This window comes from Schistocerca piceifrons, chromosome 1 (genome assembly GCF_021461385.2).
Source record: "Schistocerca piceifrons isolate TAMUIC-IGC-003096 chromosome 1, iqSchPice1.1, whole genome shotgun sequence".
In the NCBI taxonomy this organism is placed as follows: Eukaryota; Metazoa; Arthropoda; class Insecta; order Orthoptera; family Acrididae; genus Schistocerca; species Schistocerca piceifrons.
In genome coordinates this window covers 267,483,678-267,504,750 of record NC_060138.1, presented here as the reverse complement: position 1 = coordinate 267,504,750, position 21,073 = coordinate 267,483,678, and the positions used below count along the sequence as shown (strand labels likewise).

The following is a 21,073-nucleotide window of genomic DNA, read 5'->3' as shown; positions in this document are numbered from 1 at the left end:
AGCTATGGGCATAGATGTTCGCCCAGCAGGCAGAAAGTCCAGATGGCTGATGGCATTGATATATGCCCAAAATCAGGAGCAGGTAAATGTACACAATAGAATGGCTACTTGCTGTTGTCCACATTTCTGACAACAGTGTCGTTATCTGATTTTCTTTGTGATGTAGGAAAGCACTTTAGATTTCACCTCCCCTGGGCCCTTTCTGCTTATGAGTCTAACATTTGGCCAGTCCTCTTTTCACTCCTAGTGGGACGACAGTGTTTGCTTGTGTAGCCTTTGCCATGTTGACACAATTTATTGGAACGAGGAAATCATGGATATTCTTATGAATAGTAGCAACAAAGATTGTATTGATACTTTGTGCTTTCTTCTGACAAAGAGTTGGATGCGTCTGGATGTATTTCTGAATCTTCGACATCACGAACAGAAAATTCTTCCTCTGAAGACAGAAAAGAAGATAAAGTCAGTGAAACTTCATCAGGAAAAAGAAAGTATGACTGGATGGAGAATCATCCAGTGATTAAATGACACCATTCTGTGAACACATTTACTGGGTTAAAAGCAGACTTTGAAGATTCAGCATGTCATTTAGATTTTTTTATCTTGTTTTTGCCATCTGTACACAGGTCAGTCATTATTATAAATTTATTACTGAAAAAATGACGACAGTGCCCAGGAGATTAGCAAACTGTAAGCATACAGAGCCAGCAGAATTTTATTGTCTCCTAGCGTGTTCTTTGCTTACCATAGAAGTAAAAAGTCAGAAGTGAATGAATAATGGTTGAAAGATTCTTTGCTTCAAACACCAATATTTTCTATCATAATGGCCAGAAACTGGTATAAGCTGATCCTGCATTTATTGCACTTCAGTGACAATTACATGGCATCCCAAGATATTCTTCTAAAAATACATCTCATTGTAAATTATATAAAAAATAAATTCCACGAAGCAGTAGTCCCCTTTGAACACCTAATGATCAATGAAAGTCTGCTGCTCTTCAAAGGTAGGCTCTGATGTAAGCAGTACATGCCAAATAAATGTACCCATTTTGGCATTAAAATTGTTGTCCTTTGTGACATACAAACCAGTTATATTTTGGATTATGTTGTCTAAGCTGGTGCCACCACGGAAATAGAATATGGAAATGCTGATTGGGGAAAATCAGGTGATGTTGTTGTGAGTTTGTTATTGCCATGCCTCAACAAAGATTGTATCATTTATTTAGACAATTGGTATGCAAGCCCTGAATTATTCCTGTGGCTCCATAATAAATGTACAGACATCGTTGGAACAGTATGCAAAAACAGGAAACATCTACCACTGTTGCCAGACAAGCTGAAAAATGGGGAAATACAGTTCAAGTCCTGTGGAACATTAGTGATACTAAAATGGATGGAGAAGAAAGAAGTTTGGATGCTTTCCATCATAAATGGACCAGAGTTCGTGGAGACAGAGAAAAAAGAACATGGAACAGGCCCAAACAAATTGAAACTTACCTGTCTTGTCATCTATAATAAGTCAATGGGTGCAGGTGATAAGACAGACATGCTGTTGTCTTCTGTAAAGTGCATCCAAAAAACAATGAAGTGGACAAGAAAGTATTGTTTCATTTGACTGACTTGTGTGCACTTAATGCAAAAACTATTTTTGAAATTCAAAAGCAACAGAAGATACAACTAACGAAATACCAATTGGAAACAATCCATCAGTTGCTTGACAAATGTCATAGGCATAACGTATAAAAGTATGATCCCACACACAGCCAAAGAAGAAACCCCTTTCCAACTGCAGAATAAAGAAGGACATTATCCAGTATTCCTCATAACAATGGAGAAAAAGGAGATTCCCCAGAGATGCTGTGTAGTACATACTGCTCATTCACAATTAAAACTGACACACATAAGATGCAAAAAGTGTGATGTGGCTCTCTGCATGATGCCATGTTTTGAAAATATCACATACTAAAGAAATATTTTGATGTTTTAGTAACTGTGTATGTCTCAAGTAAAAGAAAGTAAAAAATAAAAATAAAAAAAGGAAATGAAAGAAGAAAAAAATGATTTTTAAGTCAGCCAGTGGCAGTCCCAAGCCTGCGTCAAAAATGAGGATGGGAAACCACTAAGGTAAACTGTACTGTACGTGATGACCTGTAAAAGTAAACACCAAGCAGGAAGAAGGTAGACATTTACTATCCGATTTCTTACTGTGGAGAATTGACTTTAGGCTTTAATTACAAATGAAGCTGTGGCCCTATCACAAAAATGAGTTATCCACATATATTCTTTGTTTAACTCTGAGTCAATTTGGTTTTAAATTTCTATAATTATTTTTTATTTTAGATAGAAACAAGAATTGTCCAAGATTTGGGCTTTTTTGCTGTACACTACTCACTTTAAAACTATATATCTTGCAACACATTTGTTCAATGTTAATGAGATTTTAATATGTTGTAGATACATACATTGATGGTATTAGTCTCAAGTTACAGGAATTACTATTAAAAAAGTTTCCATCATTTTTCCAAATCCACTGTTTTTCAGCCCCTAATAAACATATAACTGAAAGTGTTGGTCAGTTTCGAAACTCTCTTTCATGGTTATCAGAAAGTATAACCACTGTGGCCATACAGGGTATCCTGTTTTTAGGAAGAATATTATCGAACAATGGTTCTATGCATGACGGAATGTGTGGGAAGCCTGCAGTGGCCATAGCCTACAGTGACCACAGGGCTAAAAACCGCGACCCACCGGCCAGGCGCACACTGTGTTTCCTCGCGCCAGCTGGCTGGGCAGCCAGGTCGCTCGGCCCTTGTAATTGTGAAAGGTTAATCCAAAAAGACCATCAGTTGAGCATTTGTGGGGTTGTTGATCTTGTAAGAATAGAAAAAGAAACAGTTCAGCAGATTTTACATGGGCATTTTCACATGAGAAAAATTTGTTCAAATACAGTGCCCAAGAACCTGATGCCTGAACAGAGAGACTCTTGAATGAATATCTGCACTGGCTCTGTGAAAACCATCAAAAAGTACCCAAAATTTTGTGAAATGTAATAACATGTGATATATGTTGCGGCCACACGTAGTAAGCATTGCTTCAAGCAGTGGAAAATGGCAAAACAGAGGCAGCCAGCGATCGCGGCATTGCGAAGTAAGTGCGGCACAGATAGCCTTGCTGACAGTAGCAGACTACCAACCGGCTGACGCAAGGACTCACACAGACTGAGCACCAAGCAAAGCCTGGAGAGTGCTGAGTAACGAGAAGTTACGCTACAATATACTGTGAGAGTAATAACAAGAAGCTGCCACCAAGGGTAAAAAACGTCCTCCTGCCCGATATAAATAGTGGAGCACAGGCAGCAATGGACAGAAGCCAGTAGGAAGCAGTTCAGATCTGAGGACGGATGCGGTCTGTGTCCGAATGTTCAGTCTTCGTAGGTGATGATTCTGGAAGTCTGTTCCAGCTTGCAGGAGTCATCCGTTCACCGCCAGATGTCAACTTCAGCTCTGGGGGTATGCCCGAATTCGGTCAGCACCATGTCTGGCTAACTAAAGCGAGAACTTCCAGCAGGACCAGCCACAGTGCGGTCTTGGTCACAGGCGCCGCCAGGGACTGATGCCTGGACTTCACGGCAACCCAGCCACGCCGCGTGGTCCGTGACTTCCCAGCCGCCGGTGCAGCAGGCTTCAGCAGCTGACCTCACGGCAGCACGGCTGCCGAGCAGCAACGAGTTTATCTCAACCACAGGGCATCCTGACTTCAGCGGAGCACTGATGGCCTGAGGCTCTGAGGGTGATCAGCGGCGCGTGTTGCGTGCATTGTAGGAGAATCTGCACAGCAGCAGCCAGGCGGAGGGAACCGCAGGGCTGGGCAGCGATGACGAGGGAGAAATTGTAAAGAAAGTTCAATAAATAATTGTAAAACTCCACACCGTCTCAGTCTTTGGTGCAACCACTGTGTCTGCTGGTAACACGTGGTGCAGAAATCATAACAAATGGCCAAGTGGTGTCAGGCGCACCCACACTACGACTTTCACTAGCACTGTACGGAGCAACCGAGCAACACCGAATAGAATGAGTCCAGCAACTGCTTTCTCTCTATGCTTTCTGTGTGGCTAGACGTGTCGAGGGTAATGTTAAGGGATGTGAGAGTGCCATTTGAAAGGCCTAACAGCCCTGTAGACTTACCGCAATTTCGTGGGGATGATAGTCACGTTAACTTAATACCATCTAAATGTGTAGTGTGTGGATTAACAGGTCACATCGCTCCTTGCGATAAATTTGTACCAAGCACTTGTGATGTGTGTGGTTTTTATGGTCATGTAACGGGACAATGTGGTAAGTCTAGATGGCTTGCCATTAGACGTGTTAGGAATTAACTTGCTTCTGGGTAATACAATTTTATTTTTGTAAGGTGAGGTATACCACACAGAAAATGCCAGAGACACGTGCAACCAGGGCAGGTGAAGCCATAGTTGCATTGACAGAGCAAGTTAAGAAACTGATTGAAGAAAATAAGTTACAAAAGCAGTACATGCAGAGGTTGGAGCAACAGTTGTTGCAAAATACTCAATCAGGTTCGGGAAGTGATAGTGTAGAATGCAGGGGTACTGTATTTTCTGGTGTGGAAGATTGTTCAGTGGCTAATTTGATACCTTCTCGGGTAAAACATCAGAGGATCTGATTGTTTTCATTGGTGACGTACGTAGTACGGCAAGACTGTGTGGCTGGTCGGATGAAATGTGTTTGCAAATGGCGAAGTTACGGTTAGTAGGTGACACAAAGACACCAGGAAGGGTTAAAGAATGCTACTACGTTCACCGAGTTGACTGAGGGATTATCGCAAAGTTTTAGGAAACATTGGCGAGGATGATGCAAAAAACGGGTGAAACGGTAGAAGAATTTTCAGACAGAATTAGGAAAATGAATGCGCACATGTATGAGTTAACACAAGATGCGAGTGCAAATGAAGTTCTATTGAAAGAAGCAGAGAACAGAGCTTTAGACGCATTTTTGCGAGGGGTCTTGCCAGATTTTTCATACCGGATACGGATGGAAAATCCATGTGACTTAGCACCAGCATTGCGTGTAGCTACACATTTGCAGGAAGTGGATAGCACCACTAGAAGTCTCAATGACAAGAAAATTTTTTCATCTTCCAAAGAGTGTTGCTGTTGTGGAACGCAAGGTCATTTTAAGGGACAATGTTGGGAACCGCAGTGCTTCAGTTGTCAGAAAATGCGGCATAAGGCACGGCAGTGTAAAGCCAAAAAACGGGGTAATGATACAGCAGGTAAAAATCTGTTAAATGAAAAAGGGAGTGTTCCTGCCATTGGGAGGCATTCCCAGTAAAAAGAGGTACTCAGAGAGTGCAGGAAGAGGCAGATTGTAGTTTGATTGTTTGGATAAAAGATAAGTGGCGAAGAGTTTTAGTGGATACTGAAGCGAATGCATCAGTTGTCAGTATGGACCTCGTGGGCAAGAAAGGATTGGAAGCTCCGAGATACAGATTGCACACAGTAGGTGATAAAAAATTAGACGCACTAGGGACAGCACAGCTCAAGTTTAAGATAGGGAACGTGTGGTTCCGCGAGCAAATGGAGGTGTTGTCAACTGTGGGACAGGGATTTTCAGTGATACTTGGGTTGGACTTTCTGATTAAACATCACACCAAAACTGACCTTCTACAACATACGCTGGAACTCGATGGGAACTTGTTCTCAATGGGTACAGCCGTTGCAAATGTTTCAAAGTTGCAAGGTGCACCGATAGCTAAGGTGATACCAACTATACTGCGTACAAGTGCATTAACGGTGATTTCATGTCACAAAGTACGAACAAGTACAGGGAAGTTGATCTGGGTACCGGTGGATGTGATGTGCCACAGCAGGGGTTATTCTTGGTAGAGCCACTACTGAGGTTTTAGACAAAAAGCATTGCCTTATCCATAGGAGTGTATCATGGGTAACAGATATAAATGGGCAGTTTATGGTTCCGGTGAGTTTAGATAACTTCGTACAGGATGATGTCGATCTGCCAAAGGGATTAGTAATAGCCACAGTAGAGTTAATGGATGAAGAGGACATCGATAGTTCGAGGCTAGACTATAATGTAAAGCAAACCGTCAGCACGTCTGCACTTTGTGACAAGGTAAATCATTTGAGAGGAAATGATCGTTCGAGTATGGAAGCATTATTACTAAACTATAAAGCATTGTTTGATGCACAGGGTACGTTACCTGCTACACCGATAACACAGCATTGTATTCTGACAGGGAATCACGCTCCGATGTATCGTAAGCCATACAGACTACCAAAACAATTACAACCAATAGTAGAGCAATTAATAGAGCAACAACTGGAAGACGGGATAATCCAGCCCAGAATAGTCCTTGGCCTAGTAGCGTGGTCCTAGTTCCGAAGAAGACACCGCACGGGTCAAAAAAATTTCGCTTTTGTTGCAATTACAGACATTTGAATGAACAGGCAATGGCGGCCGTATTCCGATTCCGACTATCACAGAAACGTTAGACAACCTAGGGCAGTGTAAATTTTTCTCCACTATGGATTTGCAAAGCGGTTATCACCAGAATGAAGTATGTCCAGAGTACAGGCCAAAAACAGCATTTACGATGCATTGTGGTCACTTCAAGTATAAAAAAATGCTGTTTGGACTAAAAAACGCTCCAGCAACATTTCAGAGGTTGTTGGATGGAGTCCTTTGCGGGTTGAAACCGAAAAATGCATGGTGTATCTGGATGACATTATAGTTTTTTCAAGAGATATAGAGCAGCATGTGGAATGGTTAGAGGAGGTGTTTAAAAGATTAGAGGCAGCATGGCTAACATTAAGTTTGGACAAATGCCATTTTGTACAAGCACAAGTAAATTATCTCAGGCATGTTATCAGTCAGGACGGGGTACGGACAGAGCCTCGTCTCACCTCTGCAGTACGAGATTTTCCGGTTGCGCAAACGGTTAAACAACTGCGGTTGCACAAATGGTTAACCAACTGCAATCGTATATTGGTCTTGCGAGCTATTATTGAAAATTCGTACATGGGTTCACAGAAATAGCGAGGCCACTTACTAAGTTGCTAAGAAAACGTGTTACCTTCCAGTGGACTCCAGAGTGGGAGAAAGCATTTCAAGAGTTGAAACGGATACTGACATGAGATCCAGTTTTGAAGTTTCCAGACTTTTTGAAGGAGTTTATACTACAATGTGACACGTCTAATGATGCTCCTGGGGTTGTACTTGGGCAAGAAATTGATGGCATAGAACATCCGATTGCGTTCGCATCTCGTCAACTTAACAAGGCGGAACAAAATTACTCCATGACAGAGAAGGAATTGTTAGAGGTAATATACAGGATTTTGTACTTTCAATGTTATCTGTACGGTAGAAGGTTTAAGGTTGTGATGGATCATTCAGCTCTGAAATTGTTATTAGGTCTGTAAGACCCAGCGAGTAGGCTAGTGAGATGGTCACTGAAACTCAGTGAGTTCGATTATGAGGTAATACACAAGTCAGGTGTGAAACATGCCAATGCTGACGCATTGAGCAGGAAAGTGGCAGTATTACAAGTAACAGGGGTGACTGAAGATGAGTGGAAAAGGGCATAAGCCATGGATAGTGATTGCCAATTGTTCAGAAAGCAACCACAGTTCCTAGTACATTACGGGTTACTTTGCAGGTCGACAAAATGTGGCCCATGTGTCGTCGTACCAGCAGTGTTAAGATCTGAAGTTTTGGAACAGGTGCATGACCATTTTCTTTCAGGACATGGCAGGAGAAGAGCTACGGATAGGCAGAGAGCAGAAAGTTTTGGTGGAGGACACGACATCAAGACGTGGACTAGTACATCAGGAATTGCATGCCATGCGCATAGCCTGCGGACTTGAGCCATCAAAAGATTCAGCTTCAAAGATGATCAGAGGCAGACAGACCTTTCCAACAAATCGGAATCGATGTATTTGGTCCACTTAATAGGAGTGCAGCGGGGAATAAGTAGGTGTTAACAGTGATTGACCACTTTTCTAGGTATTAAGTCATGGACGCATTACCAGATCAGAAAGCAAGTACGGTGGCACAAGCTTTAGTTAATAATTGGTTACTCAGGTATGGGATACCTCAGTCCTTAATCTCGGATCAAGGTACTAATTTCATGTCTGATCTGATGAAGCAACTGTGTAAGTGACTGAAGTGTGTGCTGATATGAAACTTCCTGGCAGATTAAAACTGTGTGCCAGACTGAGACTCGAACTCGGGACCTCTGACTTTCGCGGGCAAGAGCACTTGCCCGCGAAAGGCAAAGGTCCCGAGTTCGAGTCTCGGTCCGGCACACAGTATTAATCTGCCAGGAAGTTTCATATCAGCGCACACTCTGCTGCAGAGTGAAAATCTCATTCTGGGAGCACCTTGGATGCTATACTATTGCAAACGAAAGATAAACTAGTAAATTCGGAGAAATGTCAAATTTCAATGCAGCAATTATTAAGGCATGTGGAGGAGTACAATAGCAGGCGGAAACGTAGCATATTGATCATTGGTATTTCAACCAGTTCTATTACCGTTTTGATTGTATTTATCGGTGTGGTATATGTCTTATTAAAACGGTGGATTCAGCATGTTAATGCAAGACCACTCCATGAGATTCCTGTAGAATGGATTACCAGTAGGGCATGAGTCAGAGCAAACTGGAGGTATTTAGGGGAGAAGTAGAATATAGGATAGAACTAGAGTTAATGTGTAGGGTAAATTCGGGGCCAAGAGTAATTTATAGGAGGAGGCAGTGTTGCAGCCACATGTAGTAAGCGTTGCTTCATGCAGTGGATAATGGCAAAACAGAGGCAGCCAGCGATAGCAGCATTGCGAAGTAAGTGTATCACAGATAGCATTGCTGACAGTAGCAGATTACCAACCGGCTGATGCAAGGACGCACATAGACCGAGCACCAAGCGAAGCCTGGAGAGAGCTGAGTAAGGAGAAGTGAGGCCAGCATGCTAAGTTACGCTACAATATACTGCTAGAGTAATAACAAGAAGCTGCCACCAAGGGTAAAAAACGTCCTCCTGCCAGGTATAAATAGGGATTGCAGGCAACAACAGACAGAAGCCATTAGGAAGCCATTCGGATCTGAGGATGGATGTGGTCCATGTCCGAATGTTCAATCTTCGTAGGTGACGATTCCAGAAGTCTGTTCCAGCTCCCAGGAGTCATCCGTTCACCGCCAGATGTCAACTTCAGCTCTGGGGGTCAGCCCGAGTTCGGTCGGCACCATGGCTGGCTAACTACAGCGAGAACTTCCAGCAGGACCAGCTGCAGTGTGGTCTTGGTCACAGGTGCCGCTGGGGACTGACACCCGGACTTCACAGCAACCCAGCCACACTGTGTGGTCCGTCCATGACGGGACCTCGTGGACATCGCAACTGACGGCTGCCCAGCCACCGGTGCAGCAGGCATTGGCAGCTGACCTCACGGCAACGCGGCTGCTGAGCAGCGATGAGTTTATCTCAACTACAGAGCATCCTGACTTCAGCAGAGCACTGGTGACCTGAGGCTCCAAGGGCAATCAGTGGTGCGCATTGCGCGCATTGACGGGGAATCTACACAGCAGCAGTCAGGCAGAGGGATCCGCAGGGCTGGGCAGTGATGATGAGGGAGAAATTGTAAAGAAAGTTCAATAAATAATTGTAAAACTCCATGCCGTCTCAGTCTTTGGCGTAGCCCCTGTGTCTGCTGGTAACAAGTGGTGCAGAAGTCGTTACAAGTGGCCATCTGACATAACATATAGCATGCTTTTTCACTTATGAGCCAGAAACTGAGTGCCAATCAGTGCACCAGAAGAGCCCCAATTTACCAAAACTTAAAAAGGGCTAGAATGTCAAAATTAAAGTTCAAAGTGATGGTGGTTGTGTTTTTCAATGTCCGTGGGACTATGTACAAGAATTGGGAGCCTGAAGGCATATTAGCCAGAATAGGTAAGAAGAAAGTGACCTGAGTTGTGGAAAAACAGTGTCACGGATTCTTTATCAGGACAGCCCCCCTGCACATACTACATTAGTGTTCTGTTAAGTGTGGGATACGATGGCAACCATGTACATGCTTTCAAAAGATAACTTCAAACGTTGCTTTCAGCTGTGTAAAATTCACATGGAGCTGTATAAAGATTGTGGAATTGAAAGATTGTGGAATAGAGTATTTTGAAGACCTCCAGCTCTACCTAAGCATCAGACCTGAAGATGTAAACACTGCAATTGCTCAGATGAATGATGATCTGTCTTCAGTAGTGACATGGGCGAAAAACCTGGGGCTTAAACTAAATGCAAAAAAGACGCAAGTAATCTTAATAGCCCATCAGAAATTAATAAGTTCAGATTTCCGCGAATGGCTACCTCCTATTCTGCTCGACGGGACTCCAATACCATATCAGGAAACAGTGAAGAACTTGGGTGTAACTTTGGATGAGCATCTCAACTGGGCGGAGAATACAGTCACAGTGTGCCGAAAGACGTCTGCTTGTCTCTATGCTCTCAAGAAGTTTCGGAACATATTTCCACAGGACTTGAAATGCCAGCTCATGCAAGCACTCGTTCTACCGAACCTCCACTATTGTGATGTGATTCAACAAGGCATGAGTAGTGAAAACAAAAGACGGCTAGAGCTAACCATGAATGCCTGTGTGCGTTACACCTGCAACATTCGCCGATATGATCATGTTAGTGCTTCATACTCCGAGCTAGGGTGGCTGCGGCCGGACAAATTGCGTGACTACCACACTCTATGTCTACTTCACTGACTCCTCGTCGCGCAAGCACCCCAGTACCTTGCTTCAGAGATTAAAAACCTGTCATGCCATCATAATCAGAACACGAGGTCACTCTTATTTGGTATCCTAACTGTGCCCACTCACAAAACAAAAACTTTTGCAAACTCCTTCTCAGTTGCCGCTGTCCGCCTCTGCAACAAACTGCCCCTTACCTTGCGCAAAATTCAATCTCCTGCTGCTTTTAAGAAGAAGTTGAAGCATTTCCTACTATCATCCTCATAAAGTTCTCCACAAAATTAATGTACAAGGCCAATCCTCTCATCTGTCAAATAGCAAAGCTAGCATCTCCTATCTTGCTCCTGAGATGCCTTCCTCTTCATCTATCTCTATTAGCCGCGCAATCTTCTTTTCCTTTATATTTCCTTAATTATGTTTCATCATGTCTCTCTATTCTTCTCCTCCCTTCACTATGAGTCTCCCTCATACTCCCTGCTGCCAGCACTCCTATTTAAAATCTGCCTCTTCAATAATGTCTAATTATAACAGTACTTATGATCTACGAATATAATCTCTATATGTATGTATTTTTCCAGATGTACCTTTCTAATTGTTTATTTCACTTTTTGTACTAGATGTAGTTTAACATGCGTACTAAAACATATGAATGTAAAATAAGTAGAATGCCTGGTTAGATGTAAGAGAGGGCCTGATGGCCCTCATCTTGCCAGGTTAAATAAATAAATAAATAAATAAATAAAATTTGTGAAGAAGTGAAAATAAAGAATGTTTTATCCCTAATCCAGTTATTTTTAGCCAGACCTCATATTCTGTCTCTTCTGTTTGTCTGGTGTCAATGTAAAGAAATGCATCATTTTTGGCCAGAATTGCATGACTTGCTCAGACATGGACACCTGTGTATTCTGTGTACAATTACTGCACAATCCACTGCAGAAATGCACAGTGCACACTGACCACTGCTGCATACACGGTGTTACAAAAAGGCACGGCCAAACTTTCAGGAAACATTCCTCACACACAAATAAAGAAAAGATGTTATGTGGACATGTGTCCGGAAACACTTAATTTCCATGTTTGAGCTCATTTTAGTTTCTTCCACCTACGCTCAGAGCACATTATCATAATTTCATACGGGATACTCTACCTGTGCTGCTAGAACTTGTGCCTTTACAAGTACGACACAACATGTGGTTCATGCACGATGGAGCTCCTGCACATTTCAGTCGAAGTGTTCATACGCTTCTCAACAACAGATTCGGTGACCGATGGATTGGTAGAGGCGGACCAATTCCATGACCTCCACACTCTCCTGACCTCAACCCTCTTGACTTTCATGTATGGGGGCATTTGAAAGCTCTTGTCTGCGCAACCCCGGTACCAAATGTAGAGACTCTTCGTGCTCGTATTGTGGATGGCTGTGATACAATACACCATTCTCCAGGGCTGCATCAGCGCATCAGGGATTCCATGCGATGGAGGGTGGATGCATGTATCCTCGCTAACGGAGGACATTTTGAACATTTCCTGTAACAAAGTGTTTGAAGCCACGCTGGTACGTTCTGTTGCTGTGTGTTTCCATTCCATGATTAATGTGATTTGAAGAGAAGTAATGAAATGAGCTCTAACATGGAAAGTAAGCATTTCCGGACCCATGTCCACATAACATATTTTCTTTCTTTGTGTGTGAGGAATGTTTCCTGAAAGTTTGGCCGTACCTTTTTTTTAACACCCTATATATCACTCTAATGTGCTAGACAAACACTCTATTCATCAAAGTCAGCTTTGGACTAAAGAGTATACTGCAAATAAACTAATAAATCCAGAACAAGCCTGGAGGACTACATGATGTCAGCCAGCTGCTATCTTATCACATGCCATATGGCATCATTTTGGTGGTGTACATACTTCTTACTCAAACAGCACCTCATTTGGCCTTTCGAGGCTTGGTGCACCACATTTCTGTCCTTCCACCAAAGAAAAATACCTGATAGCATCAGGGGTGAACTCTGGACCTCCAATGTGGGAGTCCAACACACTGATCACTTACGTGCAGTGAGTAATAATAATCTATCATTATCTGTTTCCAGTAGCACAATTTGTAGCTAAAAGACACTTGTTATTTATCAGTTTTTGTTTGTGATAATATGTTTCAGAATTTTTGGTTTCTCTTATGTTTTGCCTTAAATTGACATCTGAGCTCTTGAATTTTGATAGTTGTATATCAGTACTCATATTTTTTATCAGATTGTGGCTTGTGGTTTTATTTTCTCATTTTAGAATTGATCTTATACTGAGTGATCCAAAAGTCAGTATAAATTTGAAAACTGAATAAATCACGGAATAATGTAGATAGAGAGGTACAAATTGACACACATGCTTGGAATGACGTTGGGTTTTATTAGAACCAAAAAAATACAAAAGTTCAAAAAATGTCTGACAGATGGCACTTCTTCTGATCAGAATAGCAATAATTAGCATAACAAAGTAAGACAAAGCAAAGATGATGTTCTTTACAGGAAATGCTCAATATGTCCACCATCATTCCTCAATAATAGCTGTAGTCAAGGAATAATGTTGTGAACAGCACTGTAAAGCATGTCCGGAGTTATGGTGAGGCACTGGCATCGGATGTTGTCTTTCAGCATCCCTAGAGATGTCGGTTGATCACAATACACTTGCAACTTCAGGTAACCCCAAAGCCAATAATCGCACGGACTAAGGTCTGGGGACCTGGGAGGCCAAGCATGATGAAAGTAGCGGCTCAGCACACGATCATCACCAAATGATGTGCATGTGTCAGACATTTTGTGAACTTTGGTTTTTTCAGTTCTAATAAAACCCCATGTCATTACAAGCATGTGTGTCAATTTTTACCTCTTTATCTACATTATTCCGTGTTTATTAAGTTTTCAAATTTATACTGACTTTTTGATCTCCCGGTATGTGCTTCATGAAAGATATCTCTAGTAGCATGGATTTTCACATTGTGTTTGCTTATAAAATGTTGCTACATGTTGTTGGAAATAATTTGAAGAACATATGGTAGGAATTTACCTGCTTAGTTTGATTAAAATACAGAGTCTAGTCATAACCAGAATTTTTATTAGTGATGATTGAGACAGATACAGTAGACTCCTCAACTAATATTTCCAGTTTGAATAACATGCATGCAGCCAATTTGACGTGTTCTGTCATATAAATGATTTTGTATCTGGGATCACCAACACATCAAATAAGATGGAATAATTTGCTATATGAAGATGATTTGTGTCTTTGAACATGTTGTGCATTTTGGCGTAGTGGGTGATAGTCAGTTACTGTGCCATCCAAAAGTCAAGCAAGACGCAAATATGTCACACACATGTTTAATGAGGCTGAGGTCCAGAACTTTAAGGTGACTGCATGGCTTTTGCACTATCATTAGAGCTTCGGGCTGATGACACTGTATATATTTTATAAGTCACTTGTAGTTTTTCCTTGGGTAGCTATTGGAGGTGATCGGGATGTTTGGTTTATTATGTCCTGTACCATAAATCTTGTTATTTGACCTAAGGGCTTGTATGAGCACACTATATGTTTTCCCATCCACTAGTATATTTGTTAAGATGAATATAACTGTCACCTTTGTATAAGACAGAAACAACTCTCATTGTTGAACAGCACTGAGCTACAGTCAGTACTTCATGCAGTCCTTCTTGATGCACTATTGACATTGTTGCTTATGAATGGGTGACACGGATAATATCTCAAGAGGTCCATGGGAACATAAACTCATTTCAAGTTTGTGGTCGTTTTTTGTTGGTCCAGACACACAAAGAGGAGATGTGGTATTATGGCTCTCTTTTACCTGCTAGTCTTTGTCGTTTTTGTCAAGATGACTGAACATTCACTGACATATCATGAACCCCCTAACTCTAGCTTTCACTGAATAAGCAGGCAGAACCACATTACAACTATTTTTAACTCTCTGTGTCACTTAATTGTGCTATAGGTGTTATGTGACTCCTCCTTGGCACAGCAGACACTGTGATACATATCAAATGAAAACTAACACTTCTTTCTTCATGTAAGAAAACAGTCTGCACCAGTGGATTCAGTCACAGGTTGTATCATCAGTTAGTCACTGGGAGCCATGATCTGTGGTTATAAAAAGTTAGTGCCACACAAAGTCTGTCTTTCAAAACTCATTCAGAGTGACCATTGTTCCTCAATGCACATTCCACTTCCATCATTATATCTACAGAGTGAAGTGATTGGCTTTAGAGGAGAAAAATACTAAAACCTTGTACTATAATCTTATTAAATGAAGTAAATATAACAAAGTCACTATTTAACATATTTTCTTCTTTTGCCACATCTACAGGCTGCATTCCGTGGTTACAAGTCTCGAAAATCGTTACTTCCATTTGGTATGTGTTTATATTTCTTTCTCCATCAAATTAACAAAAGAACTGTTATCTGTGCATGTTAAGACATACATGTCTCTCCAACAGATACTGAGAAATATGACGTGTATCGTAGCCCTATCATTGAGGCATTGCTGTTGAGAACAGGGCACAGCTGGAATGAAGCACAGCAAGCAGCCATGTCCATTCAGGTAAATATCACATCACTTACTCTATAAATAAATTATAATATGAATTTTTCAGCTGACTTTTCAAATGATAAATTGAGAGCCCATGTGACCCTTTTTTTGCCTAATCCTTAATTAGTATCACACAATTTTGTTACAAAACTGGTATCATGGTGTCTGTCAGGCTTCAGGAGTTTACTACCAAATTGCACAATGACTGTCTTACTTTCTTAGTTGTTTATTGAACTCAGCTAGTTACAAAATGTATTTTCTCAAAAATGGGAGTAAAATAAGAAAACAAAATATTAATAATCAGGAAGAAAATATGGAAAAAATCCAACTGATGTTCCAAGGAAAATGAACTTCTCTATGTTTCTCAAAAACCTAGAAATGAAACTTTTGGTTATTAATCCTAGGCTATGTCAGTCTTCTGTAAACAACAAATAATCAGAAACAGAAATAAAATTATTGAAAAGTTTGAAGGATAAATTTGCTTTTGATGTTAATTTTCAAATTTGTTACAGGCCAAAATGTGGGGAATATATACATACTGAGTCTCAGCACCCATCATGCAAAAATTTTTAACTCATACTTTCACAGTTGAGAAAACAAAACTATTCACATGGAAAATGGCTAAGTTACATATTGGCCATGCTCAGAATGTACAACTTCATCACAGGCTGTGGCAACAGTTTCATCCCCATTGCTGCCCATGTTGGGTTATAGTGGCAACATATTATTATTATCATACCAGCAGCACACACTGTGTACAATTAAACGTTATGAATGTAAATACAGTATGTTGACAGTGATCATGAGACATGCAGTGATTTAACTGGCAGCACTAGATGTGGTCAGACAGAGGTGTTACTGTTGCTGTACAAGTAGCTCACAGCCAAAGTAGCTGGTTGTCACTCATTGCATCAGAGACTGGTCTGCCAACTGGCCAGTGATTTTTCTGTCCCCATCATGATAGGTGCCAATGGCCATTCTGTGATAGCTTCTCTTGTCTAGATGAGCACAACACTGGTGTGTATTATTTGAAGTCCCTAAGAGAACTATTGTAGTACAAGGTAACAAAAACAGTGTCACAGAAATCACAAAATTTTAATCAGAATTCTACCTTGTTACTTTAAGGGTACTCACTTTGTAGATGTTAGAGAACGTTATTATTTTTAGGTGTAAGTTATTTTAGATCAGACGTCTAGTAAAATTTTACCTTTTATGAAGCTTGTATTTCAGATGTTGAAAAGAGTAACTAATCATATCAGTTCTTTGCAATGAATGAAACTGGTAATGATATTTTTTTTTTCAAACTATGCCCTCAAATGCAAGTGCCAAGGCTCAACAGCAAACTTTTTGCCCTTTTGTTCTGGAACACTAAAATTCACTATCACTCTCAATTTAAAACACAATCAGGTCCAAATTAAGTTGCAGAAGAGAAAGTCTGTATGCATAAAACTATTCACAGAAGTAGCAGACAAAATGGAAAACAGAAGCAGCAGAAAAAACATTAAGATGAAATTAAGTAAGAAAGAGTAATTATTTAATGATGATCTCATAAGTTTTGACCTCAAAGTAAAATTACAAATATGCTGGGAAAGAAACCATTTTTACACTCCTGGAAATTGAAATAAGAACACCGTGAATTCATTGTCCCAGGAAGGGGAAACTTTATTGACACATTCCTGGGGTCAGATACATCACATGATCACACTGACAGAACCACAGGCACATAGACACAGGCAACAGAGCATGCACAATGTCGACACTAGTACACAGTATATCCACCTTTCGCAGCAATGCAGGCTGCTATTCTCCCATGGAGACAATCGTAGAGATGCTGGATGTAGTCCTGTGGAACGGCTTGCCATGCCATTTCCACCTGGCGCCTCAGTTGGACTAGCGTTGGTGCTGGACGTGCAGACCGCGTGAGACAACGCTTCATCCAGTCCCAAACATGCTCAATGGGGGACAGATCCGGAGATCTTGCTGGCCAGGGTAGTTGACTTACACCTTCTAGAGCACGTTGGGTGGCACAGGATACATGCGGACGTGCATTGTCGTGTTGGAACAGCAAGTTCCCTTGCCGGTCTAGGAATGGTAGAACGATGGGTTCGATGACGGTTTGGATGTACCGTGCACTATTCAGTGTCCCCTCGACGATCACCAGTGGTGTACGGCCAGTGTAGGAGATCGCTCCCCACACCATGATGCCGGGTGTTGGCCCTGTGTGCCTCGGTCGTATGCAGTCCTGATTGTGGCGCTCACCTGCACGGCGCCAAACACGCATACGACCATCATTGGCACCAAGGCAGAAGCGACTCTCATCGCTGAAGACGACACGTCTCCATTCGTCCCTCCATCCACGCCTGTCGCGACACCACTGGAGGCGGGCTGCACCATGTTGGGGCGTGAGCGGAAGACGGTCTAACGGTGTGCGGGACCGTAGCCCAGATTCATGGAGACGGTTGCGAATGGTCCTCGCCGATACCCCAGGAGCAACAGTGTCCCTAATTTGCTGGGAAGTGGCGGTGCGGTCCCCTACGGCACTGCGTAGGATCCTACGGTCTTGGCGTGCATCCGTGCGTCGCTGCGGTCCGGTCCCAGGTCGACGGGCACGTGCACCTTCCGCCGACCACTGGCGACAACATCGATGTACTGTGCAGACCTCACGCCCCACGTGTTGAGCAATTCGGCGGTACGTCCACCCGGCCTCCCGCATGCCCACTATACGCCCTCGCTCAAAGTCCGTCAAGTGCACATACGGTTCACGTCCACGCTGTCGCGGCATGCTACCAGTGTTAAAGACTGCGATGGAGCTCCGTATGCCACGGCAAACTGGCTGACACTGACGGCGGCGGTGCACAAATGCTGCGCAGCTAGCGCCATTCGACGGCCAACACCGCGGTTCCTGGTGTGTCCGCTGTGCCGTGCGTGTGATCATTGCTTGTACAGCCCTCTCGCAGTGTCCGGAGCAAGTATGGTGGGTCTGACACACCGGTGTCAATGTGTTCTTTTTTCCATTTCCAGGAGTGTATTTAAACCTATTCAGGTTTGCAAAATCATTTGATTCAACTTATTTCTTTAACTTCTCAAGAAATTTTCTTGGTACTCCACAATAAAATTTTCAATGCCAATAAAGAATTATTAAGTACCCTATCCTCCAGAGAAGGCTCATATTAAAAAACTAATTAATACTATAATAGTATTAGAAAATGGACTACCTGCTTCTGTGTAATTTTGACAGTGGGAAAATATAACAAAAGTTTTGAAAAAGTTGCACTTATACAACATCAGAAGTTGTAATAGACTATTTTCACATTAAATTAATAAATAATTAATAAAAGTAGTGCACCACGTCTGAAACCACAAGATTCACAATGAAAGTGGACAATCAGGAACACATTCTATGTCTTTGAAAATAATGTTCTCCTGCAAAATATTCCTCCAGATTTGACAATAATAATGGGCATTGTGCCATACCACTCTGTTGTGATGGATAAAGCTACAACAATGCAGTGGATAAAAGTGGATAATTCACTCTAGGTACGAAGAACTGTTCCACTGGATGAAGTTGAACGTAGCATGTATAAGGCGAAGTTAATGGAACTTGAAGTGCTGTACAAGCCAAAAACTCCACAGTACCAGGTTGACAAACTGGCTGATGCTAAAGGACATAGTTTAATCAGACTTAGTCCATGTCATGCTAATTTAAATCCGACTGAGAATATGCTCAGTGAGGCTAAAATGCTGAAAAAAGAAGCCATTCGAAACACTGCATAACAGGATAGGTCTTGAGCTGTTAGCCATACCAAGAAGGTAGTTGAGGAGAGATGGATCCTCAAGAACTGTGGTGAGATTTGAGTAACACAGAACTTCTCTTATAGCCAAGCTAAAATTTGCTTCTTTTCTGATAATGGAGCATAACAAATATTGATCTCATTAACATTCTAACACAGTTGAAAACGCGACAAATCATGAAATAGTGTGTTATGAAACTAGTAAATTATGGAAAGTCAGGTCAGTAGTTTATGAAACAGCCCATTCTCAGAATAAAGTATATTTCTGATTATTGTGGCAGATACGAAAGTTTCACATATTAACGTCATGGCAAAATACTCTACTTTTTGCGTGCTGCTATCATTTGCCAAAATCTTGTTTCGATACCTCAAACAGTTTATTTGATAAGTGGGATTTATAACCATTTCTTTCTGGAATTTTTGCTGGTGCATGCTTTCATGATGGAGTGGTGTACATACATTCCATTCTCTTGAAACTCCAAGTTTAAATAGTAATTCAGTATGTTTCTACATTTCATATGAGGCAGCATACGACCTAACATGCAAGAAATGTAAATTCATAGCAACCCTTATTTTTCGCTGCAAACTTTAAGAATTTCTTGCAGTAATATCAAAATATCACAATAACTAATAGCATTAATGAAATGATATGCAGTTTATCATGAAGCTGATGAATTAACATACAAGATGTGTAAGAATCAGATGTTTTTAGCTCATAGTTTCTTTACAGTCATCTGAGAAAAATCGCAGATCGGTCATCTTGTGTGGCTTGCTGTTCACGCAGTAAGCAGCTGACGCTTTCAGTTCACGCTGGCAACTACGGTTTCCTCCACTCCTTTTGTGCTGAACTGTCAAAAGTCGCAACTAATTTTAAATGCACTATAGTGCCATGTGCTGGTTGGAGTGAGCAGTGTTGTGGGCTGGCAGGAGAGCCGAAAGGCACGTGTTTAAGCTCACGCAGGCTGGCGTGAGGTCTGGAACAGGACAAGGAACTTAGAAAAACGGATGCAGATGGTGGAATACTTAACTTTAATCCATTAATGTTGAACGTAGCTCTTGTCTGTACATTATTTACAATCTCAATAGTACCTGAACATGGCGTCGTAGCAAATGACGTAGCTGAAGGCTATGCTAACTATCGTCTCGGCAAATGAGAGCGTAATTTGTCAGTGAACCATCGCTAGCAAAGTCGGTTGTACAACTGGGCGAGTGCTAGGAAGTGTCTCTAGACCTGCCGTGTGGCGGCGCTCGGTCTGCAATCACTGATAGTGGCGACACGCGAGTCCGACGTATACTAACGGACCGTGGCCGATTTAAAGACTACCACCTAGCAAGTGTGGTGTCTGGTGGTGACACCACAAGCAGTATGTGTGATATCACAAGTACATATTCATTACTAGAACAAAAATATTCACTATGAAGTATAAAGGGGAGGGGGTAAGAAAAAAGTGTGCCATATGGCTAATAAAGAGCTCGCAAGCTCAGGTGAGCATAGCAAACTATTTACAATATCATAAAAATGAATGAGAATCATTTGTGTATGAATTACCAACTGTAACTACAGTGAATGTCATAGCAAAAGCACTTCAAGGAAATATTATCGGTCTATAAGTGGCCCCATACTGACATATTAACTTGACCCATGACATGAAGGAGTACTGCAAAAGGACACACTGTAATGGAGAACCTGCAAATATTAAAAGACAAATGGAAATTCGTGAAAGAGAAGGGGGAAGGTGGGGTTATATCATCATTTGTAAAACATCATGCTAAAGGAAGTGCTCATTCTCATAATGTATGCTATATGAATAAATATAGTTGAAGGGAGGGGTGTTATTAAATACTCAGTAAAATAACGAGTAAATGAAGGCCACTAAGCACCAGCTCAAGCATGCCTAGTGGCTGAATTGATATG

General features: G+C 41.7%; 1 protein-coding gene across 1 annotated transcript in view; it reads left to right on the top strand.

Moving 5' to 3' along the window:
* Nucleotides 1–21,073, top strand: part of LOC124716910 — a 113,565-nt gene that overhangs the window by 27,383 nt on the left and 65,109 nt on the right. Inside the window, exons 3-4 of the mRNA XM_047243481.1 lie at nucleotides 15,146–15,191; nucleotides 15,276–15,379. Of these exons, the coding sequence (XP_047099437.1) occupies nucleotides 15,368–15,379 (12 nt within the window). The 5' untranslated portion in view covers nucleotides 15,146–15,191; nucleotides 15,276–15,367. The remainder of the gene's footprint in view (nucleotides 1–15,145; nucleotides 15,192–15,275; nucleotides 15,380–21,073) is intronic.